Source organism: Coenobita brevimanus, chromosome 65 (assembly GCF_032717465.1).
Source record: "Coenobita brevimanus isolate Jiangsu-jjx chromosome 65, ASM3271746v2, whole genome shotgun sequence".
Taxonomy (NCBI): domain Eukaryota; kingdom Metazoa; phylum Arthropoda; class Malacostraca; order Decapoda; family Coenobitidae; genus Coenobita; species Coenobita brevimanus.
Genome location: NC_137018.1, coordinates 43,613,668 through 43,628,312, shown reverse-complemented (window position 1 = coordinate 43,628,312; position 14,645 = coordinate 43,613,668). Strand labels below are relative to the sequence as shown.

Genomic DNA, 14,645 nt, shown 5'->3' with positions numbered 1-14,645 from the left:
CATGAATCCACCCTGGCACCTGCATATCTTAAGTTTTGAAAACCCATCATTTTTTTTTTTTTTTTTGCCACTTTTAGTAACAATATCAATTGCATTTTCCTCATGCAATATCTACTGTACTTTCATATTTTAACTTCTCACTGCTTTGACAGGAAAGATGGGAGAAATAGGAAGAGAGGAGGGCAGGCACAGAAAAAGAATGATAAAGGCTAAGGAAGAAGTAGGCAGCACTACATCAATTGAGTGGATGATGGTAGCCACCACCTACCACTAACCTAAGTATTTGCAGGGTTTCTTCTTATTATACTCTTTTCTTTGTTCCCTCCCATATTTCTTTGCTCATTCATGGCGGCTCACTTCTACCATTCCTTTCCTTCCTTGTATAAGTCTTTTTGAGGACTTCATTTGCAGTTTCGTTTATTATCTGATTCATATGATTCAGTTCTACGGTAGTACATTATTCTCACTGGTTTACCCCCCTTCCCCTACTCTGATTAGAAATTTCTGCAAGGAGTCTGGGTCAATCTTGTAATATTTACCTTCTTCCGTATTGAGTTTGAGTTTACCGTTGGTTACATTGCACGATGAAAAGTATTATAGCTTATATGGCTACTCTGCAAGTATCCTTCTTCACAATTATACTAGAAATGCATTCATTCTACCATGCTGTGTCGGTATACTGCAAGGAACAAAAATAAATGGAGTAAATTGCCATTTGAGTATCAGCAAAAATGCAAAATTTTACATAACCGCGCATCATTTGAACATTGGTAATATTATTTTGCTTTAATTCTATCGCAATATTATAAAAATATTATTTCAGTCTGTAAAGAACTTCCATGCTTTTAAATCGATCATATGATTTCGTATCATCATTTGTACCTTGCCCTCCGATTGGCCAGAATAAACCAACCAGAGAGAAGTTTTGAAACATTGATATCAGGGTTCCCAAACGGTAAGCAAGCTGGCTTGCGATTGGTCCAAATGTTGAGTGCCTGACTATCAGGGCCAGTCATAAGGGGGAAGACTGGGGCACTATCACGAGATCCACCAGCTGCTGCCATTACGCCGGAGACGTCGCAGGGGTCGGAAGCTGAAAGTTGTGTTGTGAATTTGCTCTAAACTTCAACAAAAATGGGTGATGAAGTTGATAACCCTATGTATGCACCATTCTTTGGTGCCATGGGAGCCACGGCATCTATAGTATTCAGTGGTATGTACCAAATAATGAATTGATTGTGGTTGAGGTTTCAAGATTTCCTAGGTATCGATTACAGAACCTGGTTTTATCAGTCTGAATTGTTTGGTTATGAATAAGAATATTTAATCACATTAGAAACGTTTGCATATGACACATTGATAAGGTAGCTTGCTAATTAGAGGTCAGTGTTGTGTACTGGTAAAGGCATCAGTTGTAAGTGCACACCATACTGCTTAAGTTCGGATTGTGTAGGTTGTAAATGGAATTTGCGTGGTTCCCTTTTTCATTATTTCGTCATCAAAGTAACCGCAGCAAAAATGTGTAGGTGAAACAAAGGGAGCTCGTATTGTCATGGCCTTACAGGTTCTTAATTGGCACTGCTTGGTGAGTCATTAACCCATACACCTGCCTATCCATTACTGTACAACATAATTTTTTCTGGATTTCATAAACTTGATTGTTATCTGTAGCAGTAATATGCAACAATTGATACTCAGCCAGTACCGTCACCCTTGTATCAGTATGGCACATACAACAGTTATGTAAACCCAGCTACACTGCTGTTTGTTTTGCTTTTCATTTTATGGAGTAATTCTTGATAAACTTGTAGCTTCAGGTCCAATTCACTGTAAATAAGAAACAGTTTTTGGTAAAACAAAATGTGTTGCACCAATTCAAGCTGTTTTCTTATAAACCCACATTCTTAAGGAAAATAATTGTTACTGTACTAGATACATCACAGGTGATTTAATGTTTGATTTTTAACATTGAAGAAAAAACATATACAGTAGCTACCACAAACTGACTTAGGACCTCCCCCCACAAGGTATTAAAAATACAGAAATCATAGTATATAACTGTTTGTTCATAAAACGCAATTCATTAACATGAAAGATGTTTCCCTTGTTTTTCAGGACCAGTTGGATGCATTTTGGCATGGAATCACTTAGATCTCTAAAGTAATATAAGGTCATTTCTTTGCACCAAACATTTTGTCAGTTCAGTCTTGGGATTGTCCAGATTGGGTGTCTTCTTCTCTGCTATGATTTTCTTCATCTTTGCCGAGTAGTTTTCTATCAGATTTAGATCCAGACTGTTGCCAGGCCAGTCGAGGACCTCAATCTGATTATCCTGAAGCCATTTTGTCACCTTTCTTGACTTGTGACATGGAGCTGAATTGTGCATGAAAAAGTAACACCCATGAATAGCAAAAAAGTTTAACAAATGATGTACCAGCCACCATTCATCATCAAGTTTTTAGGAAGAAAGTAGAGGCCTCCCCTTCCCATTTCACCTGAGAAACACCCCCATACCATTACTGATTGTGGATGCTTAACAGTCGGCACTCTGTAAGCAGGGTCATATCGACTACGGGAGGCAGGGCAACGAACCTTGGCAGAATGCACCTGGAACACTTGAAATGTGCTTTCATCGGAAAACATAACTTTTCTCCACTCATCCAATGCTTAGTGTGCATACTTCTTGGCAAACTGAATGTGCTGCTTCTTCATACGGTTAGTGAGAAGTGGTTTCTTGGCTGCAGTGCGGCTTGGCAAACCTAGCTCCTTCTGGAAGTGGTGTTGGATAGTTCGAATTGAGACGTCTTGTAACAGCTAGGGATGCATTATCTTCAATTCTGGTGCTGTCAGTCAAGGATTCTTGATTACTTCCTTCTTCAGAAGTGTATGTGTACCTCTGGAAGTCGTCCTCTTCTTTCCACTGCCATGCTTGTGCTCTGGTACAACATCAGGCAGCAGGCCGCTTGTTGCAGCAAAAATCTTCATGACGGTCGACTTTGCGCGTCCAGTACGTTCACAAATCGTGTTGATAGGGACATTATCCTGCCTCCATGCACATCCCTTGAGCAGTACTTTTCAGGCATGACAACTCGACTCTAGGAAAATAACTGGGCAAACAATAATGCACATGAAAAAAGAGGGAGGTGCAAGCTCGGAGCAATGGGAACACATACTTCCACTCTCGCTCCTGGGCAAGCACTGACGTGCTGAGTGTTTCACCACCTCCCATCAACAGCAGAGGAGTTGCCAGTTACTTCTTGCCCCCCAGAATTCACTTGGTAGAGGTGGAAACACAAATCAAAGACAGACAACTCTCCCATAGCAATTCTGTGTAGGTCCTAAGTCAATTTGCGGTGGGTGTATTTGTGATATTAAAGTCGACGATGCCCCCAGCAGTGTGTTTACTGCTGATCCTGGTAACTCGACTCGTCAATACAGTACACCAAACAAACTCGTGTACATGATTTTAAAACCATAAATAGCAGTTAACTGGGAACTTCACCCCCCCAGACCCCTAATGACTGTAACTTACCTCACAGCTTGCAAGGTAAAATGTGCATTATAGTAGGTAAAAATGTGCCAAAAATTGTACGAGGTCTGTTCAGAAAGTATCCGACCTTAGACTAATAAAATAAACAGCTAACCTGTTGAGCTATGATACAAATTTCCCACAAATTAGGCCCCTTTAGTCTTGACATAACCCAGCGTTCTTTCTGTAATGGGGTCTATAAAAGCCTGTGCTGCTTAGAGGCAAAGCAGGGATCCTCTCTTTGGCTTAGCGGTAATGTGCGCGCCTAAGAAGCACGAGGGCCTGAGATCAAATCTCAGGTAGAGCAGTGTGGTTAATTTGTTAAGTTTCATTTCGGTCATTATATTGGTTGGCAGCGGCGTGGGATGTGAGGCAAGGCTTTGAGGTCAATGATGTCTTCATTATTTGGCAGCATACTAGTCCTTACATCATGGGGATGAGCTGTCGGGTGCGGTCTGCAGCGCCTCCAGTGTTATGCTACCATGTGTATTCGAAACTGACCAAATTAATCACCATGGGGAGAAAAGAGTGATGTAATGGGATATATAAAAGTCCACATTGTTTAGAGGCAAAGTGGGGATCCTCTCATTGGCTCAGTGGTAATGTGCATGCCTGAGAAGTGTGAGGGCCTGATATCGAATCTCTACTGGGACAGTGTGATTAATTTGTTAAGTTTCAGTTCGGTTTATTACCTTTCCACTGCCTGAAACATTTTTCAAAGTCGGTTTTCGTTATCTCCCACTGGTGCTTTGTCGCATTCGTCATGATCTCGTCTCTTGGATGAATGTTGCTCAAGACATGCTGGAGTGTGCAAAATGCAATCCAGACTTTCTGAAGGCTGTTATCAGTGGAGGTGAGACAGGTGTATGGGTATGACCCAGAAACCAAAGCACAGTCATCCTAGTGGAAGCATGCAGGGTTGCCTTGGCCAAAAAAAGCACGACAGGTCCACAGTAAGTTGAAATGCATTCTTACGTTTACAGTATTTCTTTACTACCATGGTGTTGTGCATCATGAATACACACCAGAAGGTTAGACTGTCAATAAACATTACCATCTCGACATTATCCGTCATCTTCGTGACATTGTTTGCCGGAAGAGACCAGACCTTCGGAAAGTGGCAAATTGAAAGCTGCGCTATGACAATGCCTCTGCTCATTCTTCTCAACCAATTCAGGTATTTTTGGCCAAGCACAACATCCTGCAGGTGTGGCCGGCTCCCAACTCACCAGACATGACTCTGTGCGACTTTTGGTTATTCCCCAAGCTCAAAACTCGGTTGAAGGGTTCCCAGTTTGAGATGAGAGAAGTGTTCGTAACGAATGCAATGAAGCACCTGGAGGAGACACAGTACCTAAAACCAACTATGAAAAGTCTTTCAGGCAGTAGAAAGAATGTTGGGCTACGTGTCAAATCAAAAGGGGCCTACTTTGAGGAAGGTTAGTGTCCTAGCTCGACCGGTTAGCTGTTTCTTTTTTTAGGGCCTAAAGTCAGATACTTTCTGAACAGACCTTGTGTAGTGCATTAAGAGCATTCAGTAACGATGGAGTGTTTAGTAATCATCATAAGGCTGTGGGGTGGCAATGGTAGGTGCGATCATAAAGCAGATCTTCATATACAGTACATTAGACAGGAGACATTCATTAAAATGTTATGAGTTAGCAAAATAACACTTGGCACTTAGATTAAAACACTTCATATTCCGTTAAATCTAAGATATACGTAGAATGAAGGACAACTATGGAACCCTGTTTACGTAATACTATATTCACACATCCATAAAGATTAACAAAGGATTTGGTCAAACTGCAGGAGGGCTTCTATGCATGGAGGGTGAAAGACTGACGAAGAGAGTGTATGTGAGTGAGGTGGATGGGGGAAGAGGGAGGGGGAGGCTGAGGATGAGATGGAGGGATAGGGTGGAGAGGTATATGAGAGAGGGGTGTGTGAGTTGGGAGCAGGGCAGTGAAATGGCGGGGGACAGGGTGACTTAGAGGCGATTTGTTTGTGGCCACCCCAAACGGGATTGAGGCGTCTGGCAATAGATAGATAGATAGATATTTTGTCGGTAAACTGTAATGTAATTATCACTGTGATGGCTTTAAAAAAAATGAGGAAATGTGTAATTTTTAAGGTAATGGCTATAAAACCATATTTTTATACACACGTCAAGACAAGCAGTCTCCTGCTACGGTGGACTTTTAGTTGATTCAGCTCCCCAGTCAGTCTGTCACTAATTGTTCGTCCCTACTAACCAAACCTAATTACACCGTATGACCTACCTTAATCTAACCTAATTGAGTTAAACCTAACTTAATTTAACCCAACAAACGTGAGTGATTTGGGGACGAATGAATTTCAGGTCTGAATCATTCCATTGCTCTTTGTAGGACATCACCATGGATGTCAACAAACCTAACTGTCTGCTCGTGAGTTACGCGTTATTCTTGCAGAATTTGGATGTTATAAATGAATTACTGTATTACAATCGTTAGTAACATAAACAATATTTTCGGAGAGTCTCATAAATGTTTTACAGTTACGAAAGTCAAAACTTTCATAATATATTAATGGGAGCTGTCCTGCAGTTTTTTTTTTTTTTTTTATGCGAGGAAGAAGGAACCAAAGGCCATGAGCCCGCAGTAACAGTTCCCTCCAAGAGAACAACAAAATACAATAGAGAGCCAAATTCAAGATCCGATCATTTCGAGATGCCTGGACACACTGCATTTGAAAGACTGGAGATCATAGGTAGCAGGAATTACAGACGGAGGGAGACAGTTCCAGAGCTGACCTGATGCATAAATGAAAGACTGGGAGTAACGGTTAACTCTTGCATTAGAGAGTTGGACAGAAAAGGGATGAGAGTTTACTGCCAGACGGGTGCTACGCGCCCATCGTGGAGGTGGAGGAATGCAAGCAGACAGTTCAGAGGAGCAGTGACCATTAAAGTAGCGATAGAAAAGAGATAAAGATGCAACAGTGCGGTGAAGAGACAGAGGTTGAAGGGAGTCAGTAAGAGGAGGAGAGTTAATTTGTCAGAGGGTCCTGTCAGCATTTCATTCCAATTGGAAATTTAATATATGGTGTGACTCAGCATATTTCTAATTTAATTTATTTTTTACCTTTAACATCAGACATGCAAGGGGAAAAAAAAAAAAAAAGCCTTTTCTTATAATGTTAGTTAGGATAGAGGCTGCCACTCCAGCCCTGTGCAAAGACAGTAAGTTAGTTAGGCTGATATCTTATTCTGGCAGAAAAAGATGTCAGAAATTATTGCATCACACAACAGACCTTAGGAAAATAAATCTTAATCTTCAAAGAGGGTTTGGTTTGAAGGTAAAAATTTACAGAGCTTTTTTTCAAGTTTGATATTTGTTCCTGTTTTAAATGGCTTTCAGGTATGTAGGAGTGTATGACTTTTCCTACAGTGATAGTGATAAGCTTTGCACAAAGTAGGAAAGGTTTTCAAGGTCAGGGAAAAAGATGGGATAAAGAAATATGTACTGTATACAGTATGTAGCTACTTCATGTAGAATTCAGGACCTTAGTGTATAAAATAACTTTGGTTGAACGACCGATTTTCAAGATCTTCAGACCTAACCAATGCAAGAAAGTCACATCCTTTTGTTTTAACCTCACTTCTGATTGCAGGATCATTAATGGGTGGTATACAACCAATGGGTACACCTGTCTGAGAAAACCACATCTTTCATTCATAATCTTGACCTATTTATAAAACCTACTGGTTCATTCATTCATTCATTGCCAGACGCCATGTATCCCAGACGGGGTGGCCAATGGCTTAGAGTTAATTGTTTTACAGGGAGGGGCACTAATCCTCCACCAACCCCACTTGACACGTAGGGATGCCAACAGCATCTGGTGTTCCCAGGCGGTCACCCATCCAAGTACTAACCAGACCCAACGTTGCTACTGGTTCAGTTGCATATTTTCTTCATACTGAGGCATGGAAATTGAGGAGATAAAGGAACAGTTTGTGCATTAATAGAAAAATGGAATATGGAGATTTCCTCTCGTCAGTTGCCAGTTCTTTCTCATTGTACTGTACTAACTTTTATGCAGTATTATCGCAGATGCATATTAACCCTTTCATGTCAGAGGTGCTTGTAAAAAATTGTTGTGGCGCATGACTTTAACTGAAGTGCTGTGCAAACAGTTGCGTATAGATGTTTTATTACTACCGTTTGTAGCAAAGTTACTATTCATTGTTGAGAGCTCAATTTGATCTCATTTTAAAGCTTGTAATTGTACTTTATTGTACTATGTTAAGAAAAAAAAAGCAATATACACAAAATAAAATGCAAAAAAATGTAGAGTAGAATTTAGCTGACATGCACAAATTTTACTTTAAAAAAATAAAAATTCTGCCAAAAAATGTTCAAGATACAGTTGAATAATATTTTTTGCTCCATAACATAGCTGAATAGATTTCAATTCCAGTAATGTATAATTTATTGTATTAGGAGACCGCCTTGGAACACCAGATGCTGTTGGCATCCCTACGTGTCAAGTGGGGTTGGTGGAGGATTAGTGCCCCTCCCTGTAAAACAATTAACTCTAAGCCCTTGACCACCCCGTTTGGGATACATGGCGTCTGGCAATGAATGAATGAATGAGGAGTAATAATACTGCTGAAAAATGAAACTGGAAAAAAATTTTAGTTTCAGCGCTCCCACAACAATGTTTTACTTGAAATGCGTATAGCAACTTTATCTGTCATCTTGATGATCTCATTTAGGGCTCATTTTGAAGCTAAATGGTTGTACTTTATGGTAGCATTTTTAAAACATGAAAAATAATGAATCACACTCGCCAATAAAGCCTTTGAAGCCTTAGTATGTGAAAGGGTTAACAGTAGTACAGTACTTGGATGATAACCATATAACCAACCTATACTTGTTCCCTGCGGGTCAACAAGTGGGTTGGGGGAGGGTTAGTGTCACTTCCCATAACGCAGTAGCACAAAGACAAATGGCCTCCTCTTACTGGATTATGGCATCTTGCCATGGCTAGATGGATAAATGGACAAATTCCTTCATGTACAGTATTAGCAAGAATGAGGAAAGGATGAACAGCAATATGAATGCCAGGAAGGGAGAGGGGTTGGAGTGGATCAGTGATTTTGATTTCATTTTACAACCATCCAGAACCACTGTTAGGCCATCTTGTTGTGTGACAGAATGGTTTCTTCCACTGATTTCAAATTTCTCCAGGAATGGCTGGCATTTGTGGTGAGTGCTCTGTCAGTTATTTGGCCTTTGTGAAGAAAACCCCCAGTTCCCCATAGGTCCCCTGTTATCTTTAGTTGGGAGATGATACTGTGCAGTTTGGCGGTTTGCAGTGAAAATGGAGATCAAAATCAAATGAATCAAATACACATACCGTACACCAGTACTGTCTGGTGTTGTTACATAACCTCAGCCTGCCTGGCTGAACAGATCCATCTATCACAGGTAAGCAACTACAGTACTTCGGTAGGGCTGTCCAGGAGGTACAGTACAGTATATGTACAGTACAGCACATGGCGTAGGGAACTGGTGCCCCTTTCTTAAAGGCAGCACCTGCCAGGGTTGGACCATTCTCCTTCCCCATGGTGAAGTGCTAAAAATTTGAGGTTATTTGGCTCCTGGGTGGCCCCTGAGGCTTAGGTTTACCCAGGGTGTACAGTATCACCACATCTACTGTAGTCTCTGTGTTAGCACCCCCATGTGATGGTGGGGGGGGGGGATAAAAGCCACAGTCGGTTAACCCCTAAAGTTGCAATTATTTCAGGCAGGGTACCTCACACAACTGCAATTCGGGGGTGTTTTGGCGACTTTCACCAAGGGCAAATTGATTGTGTTTTGGCTAAAGAGGAAGAATTTACACACTTGACAACACAATCTGCACCCCCGTAGTTCTAATGGTTACTGCACAATTGCGTGTCAAAGTTTAAAAAAGTTTATAATAGTTACCCCTCGAAAACTTGAAAATTTTGATAACTACCTATTTTTATTTTTGAAATAGGTCATTTCAAAGTGTTTTGTCACACCAACCATGAAAACAGGTGTATGTAGGTGTGGGGAGATTACTGGGCTGTGGGGAGTAGGCCTATAGGTACGGGGGTGGAAAAAGAACCAACTTTTCGCCTGAAAAGAAAGCATTTCAGCATGTTCTGTAATATCTTGGCGGCCTGATACCTCTCCAGTGTCTATAGGGGGTGGGAGGATAGTGAGGGACAAGGAGGGAGGGATGGGGTGGGGCTCAGGGGGAACACAAGGTTAGCAGGGTGGGAGGAGGGGTGAGAGTGGATGGGAAGGGACACAGGTGTTGGTGGGAGGAGAGGTGCAGAGGTGGGAGGGTGATGGGGGACAAGGAGGGAGTGGGGTAGAGGGTGGCGCCGACATGGCCCAGAGGGGGGGTGGCCCCTCACCACCTGGGTCGGTCCGATCCCCCCCTCACGCCACGTCATGGGTTAAATTCTTATTGGCCTGAAGCCATGTACATCATAATTGAGGCGGAGGAAGGGCTCTGCAGTTTTTTACAGGCCCTGCTCAATTGATGTGATTAGGCATTTTGGCATAAAACTCTCATCGCATCAGTTGATGCGATTAGGCTTTTAGGGGTTAAATGCACGAATTAACTGGCAGAAGAAATGATGACGGTTGGATGAATTATGGAGATGCCATGATGATTTGTTTTTTTCTTTTTTTCCATAAACATGATAATATGCAGTACATGTATGGGTGGCTTGCCTGTAAGGTAAAGCAAAGAATTTTAAATGAATGAAGGGATGTGATGCCAATTTCATTATGGACTTTAAACATAGTGTAGCATATGAAGCATTCCTTGGAAAAAGAGCCAACCAGTCATAAACAAGGTTTGGAGAAAAACTTGTTGAAATATTTGAAAGTTATTATCTAATGACTGTTCCAGTTTTCAATGTTGAACCCACCCAAAAAATTGGCAAATTAATAGGCTTTCTTATTATAAGTAGTAAATGTATTGACAAGCAAGATCATAACTGCTGTATTTACAGTGCAATAAACTGAAGCTGTTTCAGTGGGTGCGCCTGTTTTTGTACATTGCAAAGCCAAACCTCATGCCATTTTGAAAATTATGAAATTACAGAACTTGGTCTCCCCCTTCCTTCCCCCCAAAATTCTTAGTAAAGAAGATTTCCAGAAATAGAAAGTGCCATTTTGGGGACATCATTATAGCTGTTCTGTTTATCATCAAATTCTTTGTTGCCCAGTGAGGAGTGTAGGAACTTGGGGCTAGGCAAGTTGGTCTTGACCAGCCTCACTCATCCCTGAGTGGCATTACATGAGCAGTAAACCTCAACCATCCCTTGGATACAAACCTGCACAGGCTCAATCTGTTTGGAGCGCCTTAAGTATCCACTATACCACCAGGCGCCATAATTTGGTTATATGCTTGCCACCCAGCATAGTACAGTAAATGGTTTCCTGGTGTACAGAAAACCATTTGGCATGTCACTCAGTGTAGGGTCACCCATAGACAAGAGGAGGAGGAAAGAATGTAGGAAAGAAAGACAAGAGGAAGGAAGGAAGAGAGGAAAGGGCAGTCACCCAAGAGCAACACTACTTTGAGTGAGTGGATGGTGAGTGTCCCCACCTACCACTTACTACTAGTTACAAGTAGCTGTTAAATATGTAAATTAAGCAATAAAATTGGCAGGTATTAAGCAACAGATGTCATACTAACAGGCCAAGTGCCTCATTGGCAGGGAGGTATTTGCCAAATAGCCCTTAGTCCTCCCCCATTGGAGCACTCAGCATTGGGCCAACAGATTGCAATAGGGGCAATTGCTGGGGGTCCAGACTGTGGACTCTTGACCTTGCGAAAAGGTCAAAGATTCCTTTCTTTAGTTACAAAACCATGTGATCTCGGCCAGGGGAACATGACCCAGTAGATGAATTTCAGCACTTTGGTTGGTTGGCCCTTCTTCCATGGAACATCTCATTTATGGTTAACTACTTATATTTCAGAATCCATTCTACAATACCCCTTTTATTTTTAATGACAGTTAGGATAAGGATAACTACATGAATCTGCAAACACCAGTATAATAATATGGCTACTGCGTACTCAGCCAAATTGGTCAGGTGGTGTAGTATGTTTGTGAGTAATGAACAGTTTTTAGCTTATATTCTCTTCGTCGGTAACAGAAACCCATGCCTTAAAAAACTGTCTTTCCTCATCTTGTTCCAGCCATGGGTGCAGCATATGGTACAGCAAAGTCTGGTGTGGGTATTGCTGCCATGTCTGTGATGAGGCCCGAGCTGATTATGAAGTGCATCATTCCTGTGGTTATGGCTGGTATCATTGCTATCTATGGGCTGGTTGTGTCTGTACTCCTGGCTGGCAAACTTGTCCCTGCAGCAGATGGTTACTCCTTATTCATGTAGGTTTCTGTGACAGTCTTTCATTGTTCAGTCATAAAATATTACTGTACAGGCATTCCTCATTACAAGAGTGAGATGTACATGTATTCTAAAATGTAGATTTTTTTTTTTTTCTCCCCCTGAAAGTTGGTACAGTACTTTAAAACTGGGGAGACTGCTGATTAGCTTTGAGTAGCACTGAAACCATTTTTACATACCCTACATAACTACAATGAGTTTTGGCTAAAATACAAAAATAGGAGCGTGGGACACCACATGGGCATAATAATTCTGTACTTTATACAGGCCTGTTAACCAACATTCAGAAAAGGTAAAGATTCAGAGGAACGTAGGAAAAATGAAATAAAGATTGGACAACATTATTGAACATAAGAAAAAGTCTTGATAACATATCACTATAAGAATTGGTTTTGCTTTTCATATTCTTTGAATTAAATACTCACTCAGGTTGTGAAATGTGTAGTGTTTGCATGAGTGAAGATAAGCATAAACAAGTTATCATACACACAGCACATGGTTTCCATCTTCAGTATGCTCCACAGGAATCCTGCCACTATTTACAAGAATGGAGTAGGGTATTCATTGGAAAAAAAATCTAGATTGTATGGGACAACTTGAATCAGTTAAACCTCTTTTGCTATGTATATCACTGCTGCCACAGATAGCACCATGTGCACCAGTCTAAATGTGTTATGGCCCAAATGCTTTTGTGCCCCAGTAATTGAACTGTTCTGTCTCTAAATGGCTGGCAGTGCCAAAGACCACCTCAGAGGAATGGAAAGGGTTGGTGTTTACATTGAAAGAAAAATGGTTTGTTACAAACCTGAGTGGGTGAAAAAAGTATCGTATATGAAGGGGATTGTTAGGTTTTGACCAAGGTAAAATACAGTCAGCTAATTTGTGTCAGTCACCTTGTCATTATTACACCATCTTACTTAGCTTTTTTTTTTTTTTTTCCCCTATCATGTTCTTAACTTTCTAATGGAGTACAGTATTTACCATGCCAGTGGAAAAGCTCTTCATTTCCAGATCTTCAAGTCTAACATGTTCATACATTTTAATATTTACCTTTCTTGTTTCTAAACCAGATCTGCCTGTTGTACTAGTTGTGTTTCCTATGTTCAAACCCAGTTCACATAGGCAGTGAATCACTGGTGGTATGACAACTCTCTTTAAAGTACCCGGTATAGCATTTGTTATTTCACAGTGCACTTCACTCATACAAGTCTGGGAGGCCATTAATATACCTTCTATCCTATTACCTGTCAGAGGGAGGGATTGGTGAGATAGGCATGTGGCAGTTGCCAATTGACTAGATGTTCTGTGGTACCAGCCATATAAGTTGTACAATGAAATTTTTTTATGCTCTCCAGGGGGTTCGTACACCTAGGGGCAGGTCTGGCTGTGGGACTGTCTGGGCTAGCTGCCGGGTTTGCCATTGGTATTGTTGGTGATGCTGGAGTGAGGGGAACTGCCCAGCAACCTCGCCTCTTTGTCGGCATGATCCTAATCCTTATTTTCGCTGAGGTAAGAAAATTGGTAGGAAGTGATGGAAACCCAAACTGTAAAGTTAAGAAAAAATTTTGTCAGTGATGATTGACAATTTTAGGTATACTGTATTTAGATTTTGTATATATATATAAATACATTTTTTGAGTTTTGCACTGTGTCCCCTTTTGTCGGTAAGGGCAAAGGCGTTGCCCCCTGGGTAGAGGTTTTGGAGCATGTAGCACTTTATGACTGGTTGTTCTTCCTGATGTCTACCAGTGACCCTTGGGTGGACTTGAACTTTAGACCCTTTGGTCAGCCACAGCTACTGCAACCAGCTAGGTGAGAGGAGAGCACCACCTCTCCTGGCATGGCAGCTTACCCGGGTGCGGGGTGAATTCACGAGTCTTCGCTCCCAAGTCTGGCGCTCATCCAATGAGCCATCTTGCCCCTATACAGTATATCTATCCATCTATCTGTCTGTCTGTCTATTTATCTATCTATCTATCTATCTGTATATATTATTTTAATGTGTTCGTCTCTGAGCATAGGCTTCACAGCCCATAACCGTGGCCCAGTAGTCCTATGTCCATACGCCTCCACGTGTCACCAGTTTCGGCACGAACACCCATCGTCCATATTGAATATATGCTAGGGCTATCTCATACAAGACTGGTGTATTGATATTAGTGGGGGGTATTTTCATGATGTGTTTGTGGGTCTGTTGTAATGAAATTCAAATTCTTAAACTGTTCCCAGCCCTAGCAGGGATTCAAACCTGGGTCCATTAGGACTGCAGGCCAAGTTTCATCTGATTCGGCCACTGCCTTCCCCAGTTGGTACCACACCCATGACATTAAAGCCGAACACCTTGCTGTTTGGTAATTTCCCAGGCTTCGTGGCTTTTACAGAAAAATTTTTAAATATAGAGCATTGTTTGGCTCTGCAGTTGTACACAACAACATACAACTTGGTTTAAATGGGTCTTTTTCTGAATAAATGCTTTGTTTGTGGCTCCTCACGAGACTGGTCACCCAGAGACCGATGTGGTGTTCTGCAGGATGTGGAGGAGAGAGAGGATGTGTGTATGTGTGTGTGTTTATACAGTGTATATATCATCATTGTCATCAGACCTCCTGTCTCACCCGAGGGCAGGGTTAGGAGTAGCAACGTCCAGACAGCCCAAATTTGCCCAG

At 41.5% G+C, this 14,645-nt stretch overlaps 1 protein-coding gene across 1 annotated transcript in view; it reads left to right on the top strand.

Annotated features, from left to right (window-relative positions):
- The first annotated feature begins 1,065 nt into the window (after positions 1-1,065).
- Positions 1,066-14,645, top strand: part of LOC145405090 (V-type proton ATPase 16 kDa proteolipid subunit c-like) — a 43,749-nt gene continuing 30,169 nt past the window's right edge. The window contains exons 1-3 of the mRNA XM_080276604.1: positions 1,066-1,213; positions 11,768-11,960; positions 13,335-13,488. Of these exons, the coding sequence (XP_080132730.1) occupies positions 1,135-1,213; positions 11,768-11,960; positions 13,335-13,488 (426 nt within the window). The 5' untranslated portion in view covers positions 1,066-1,134. The remainder of the gene's footprint in view (positions 1,214-11,767; positions 11,961-13,334; positions 13,489-14,645) is intronic.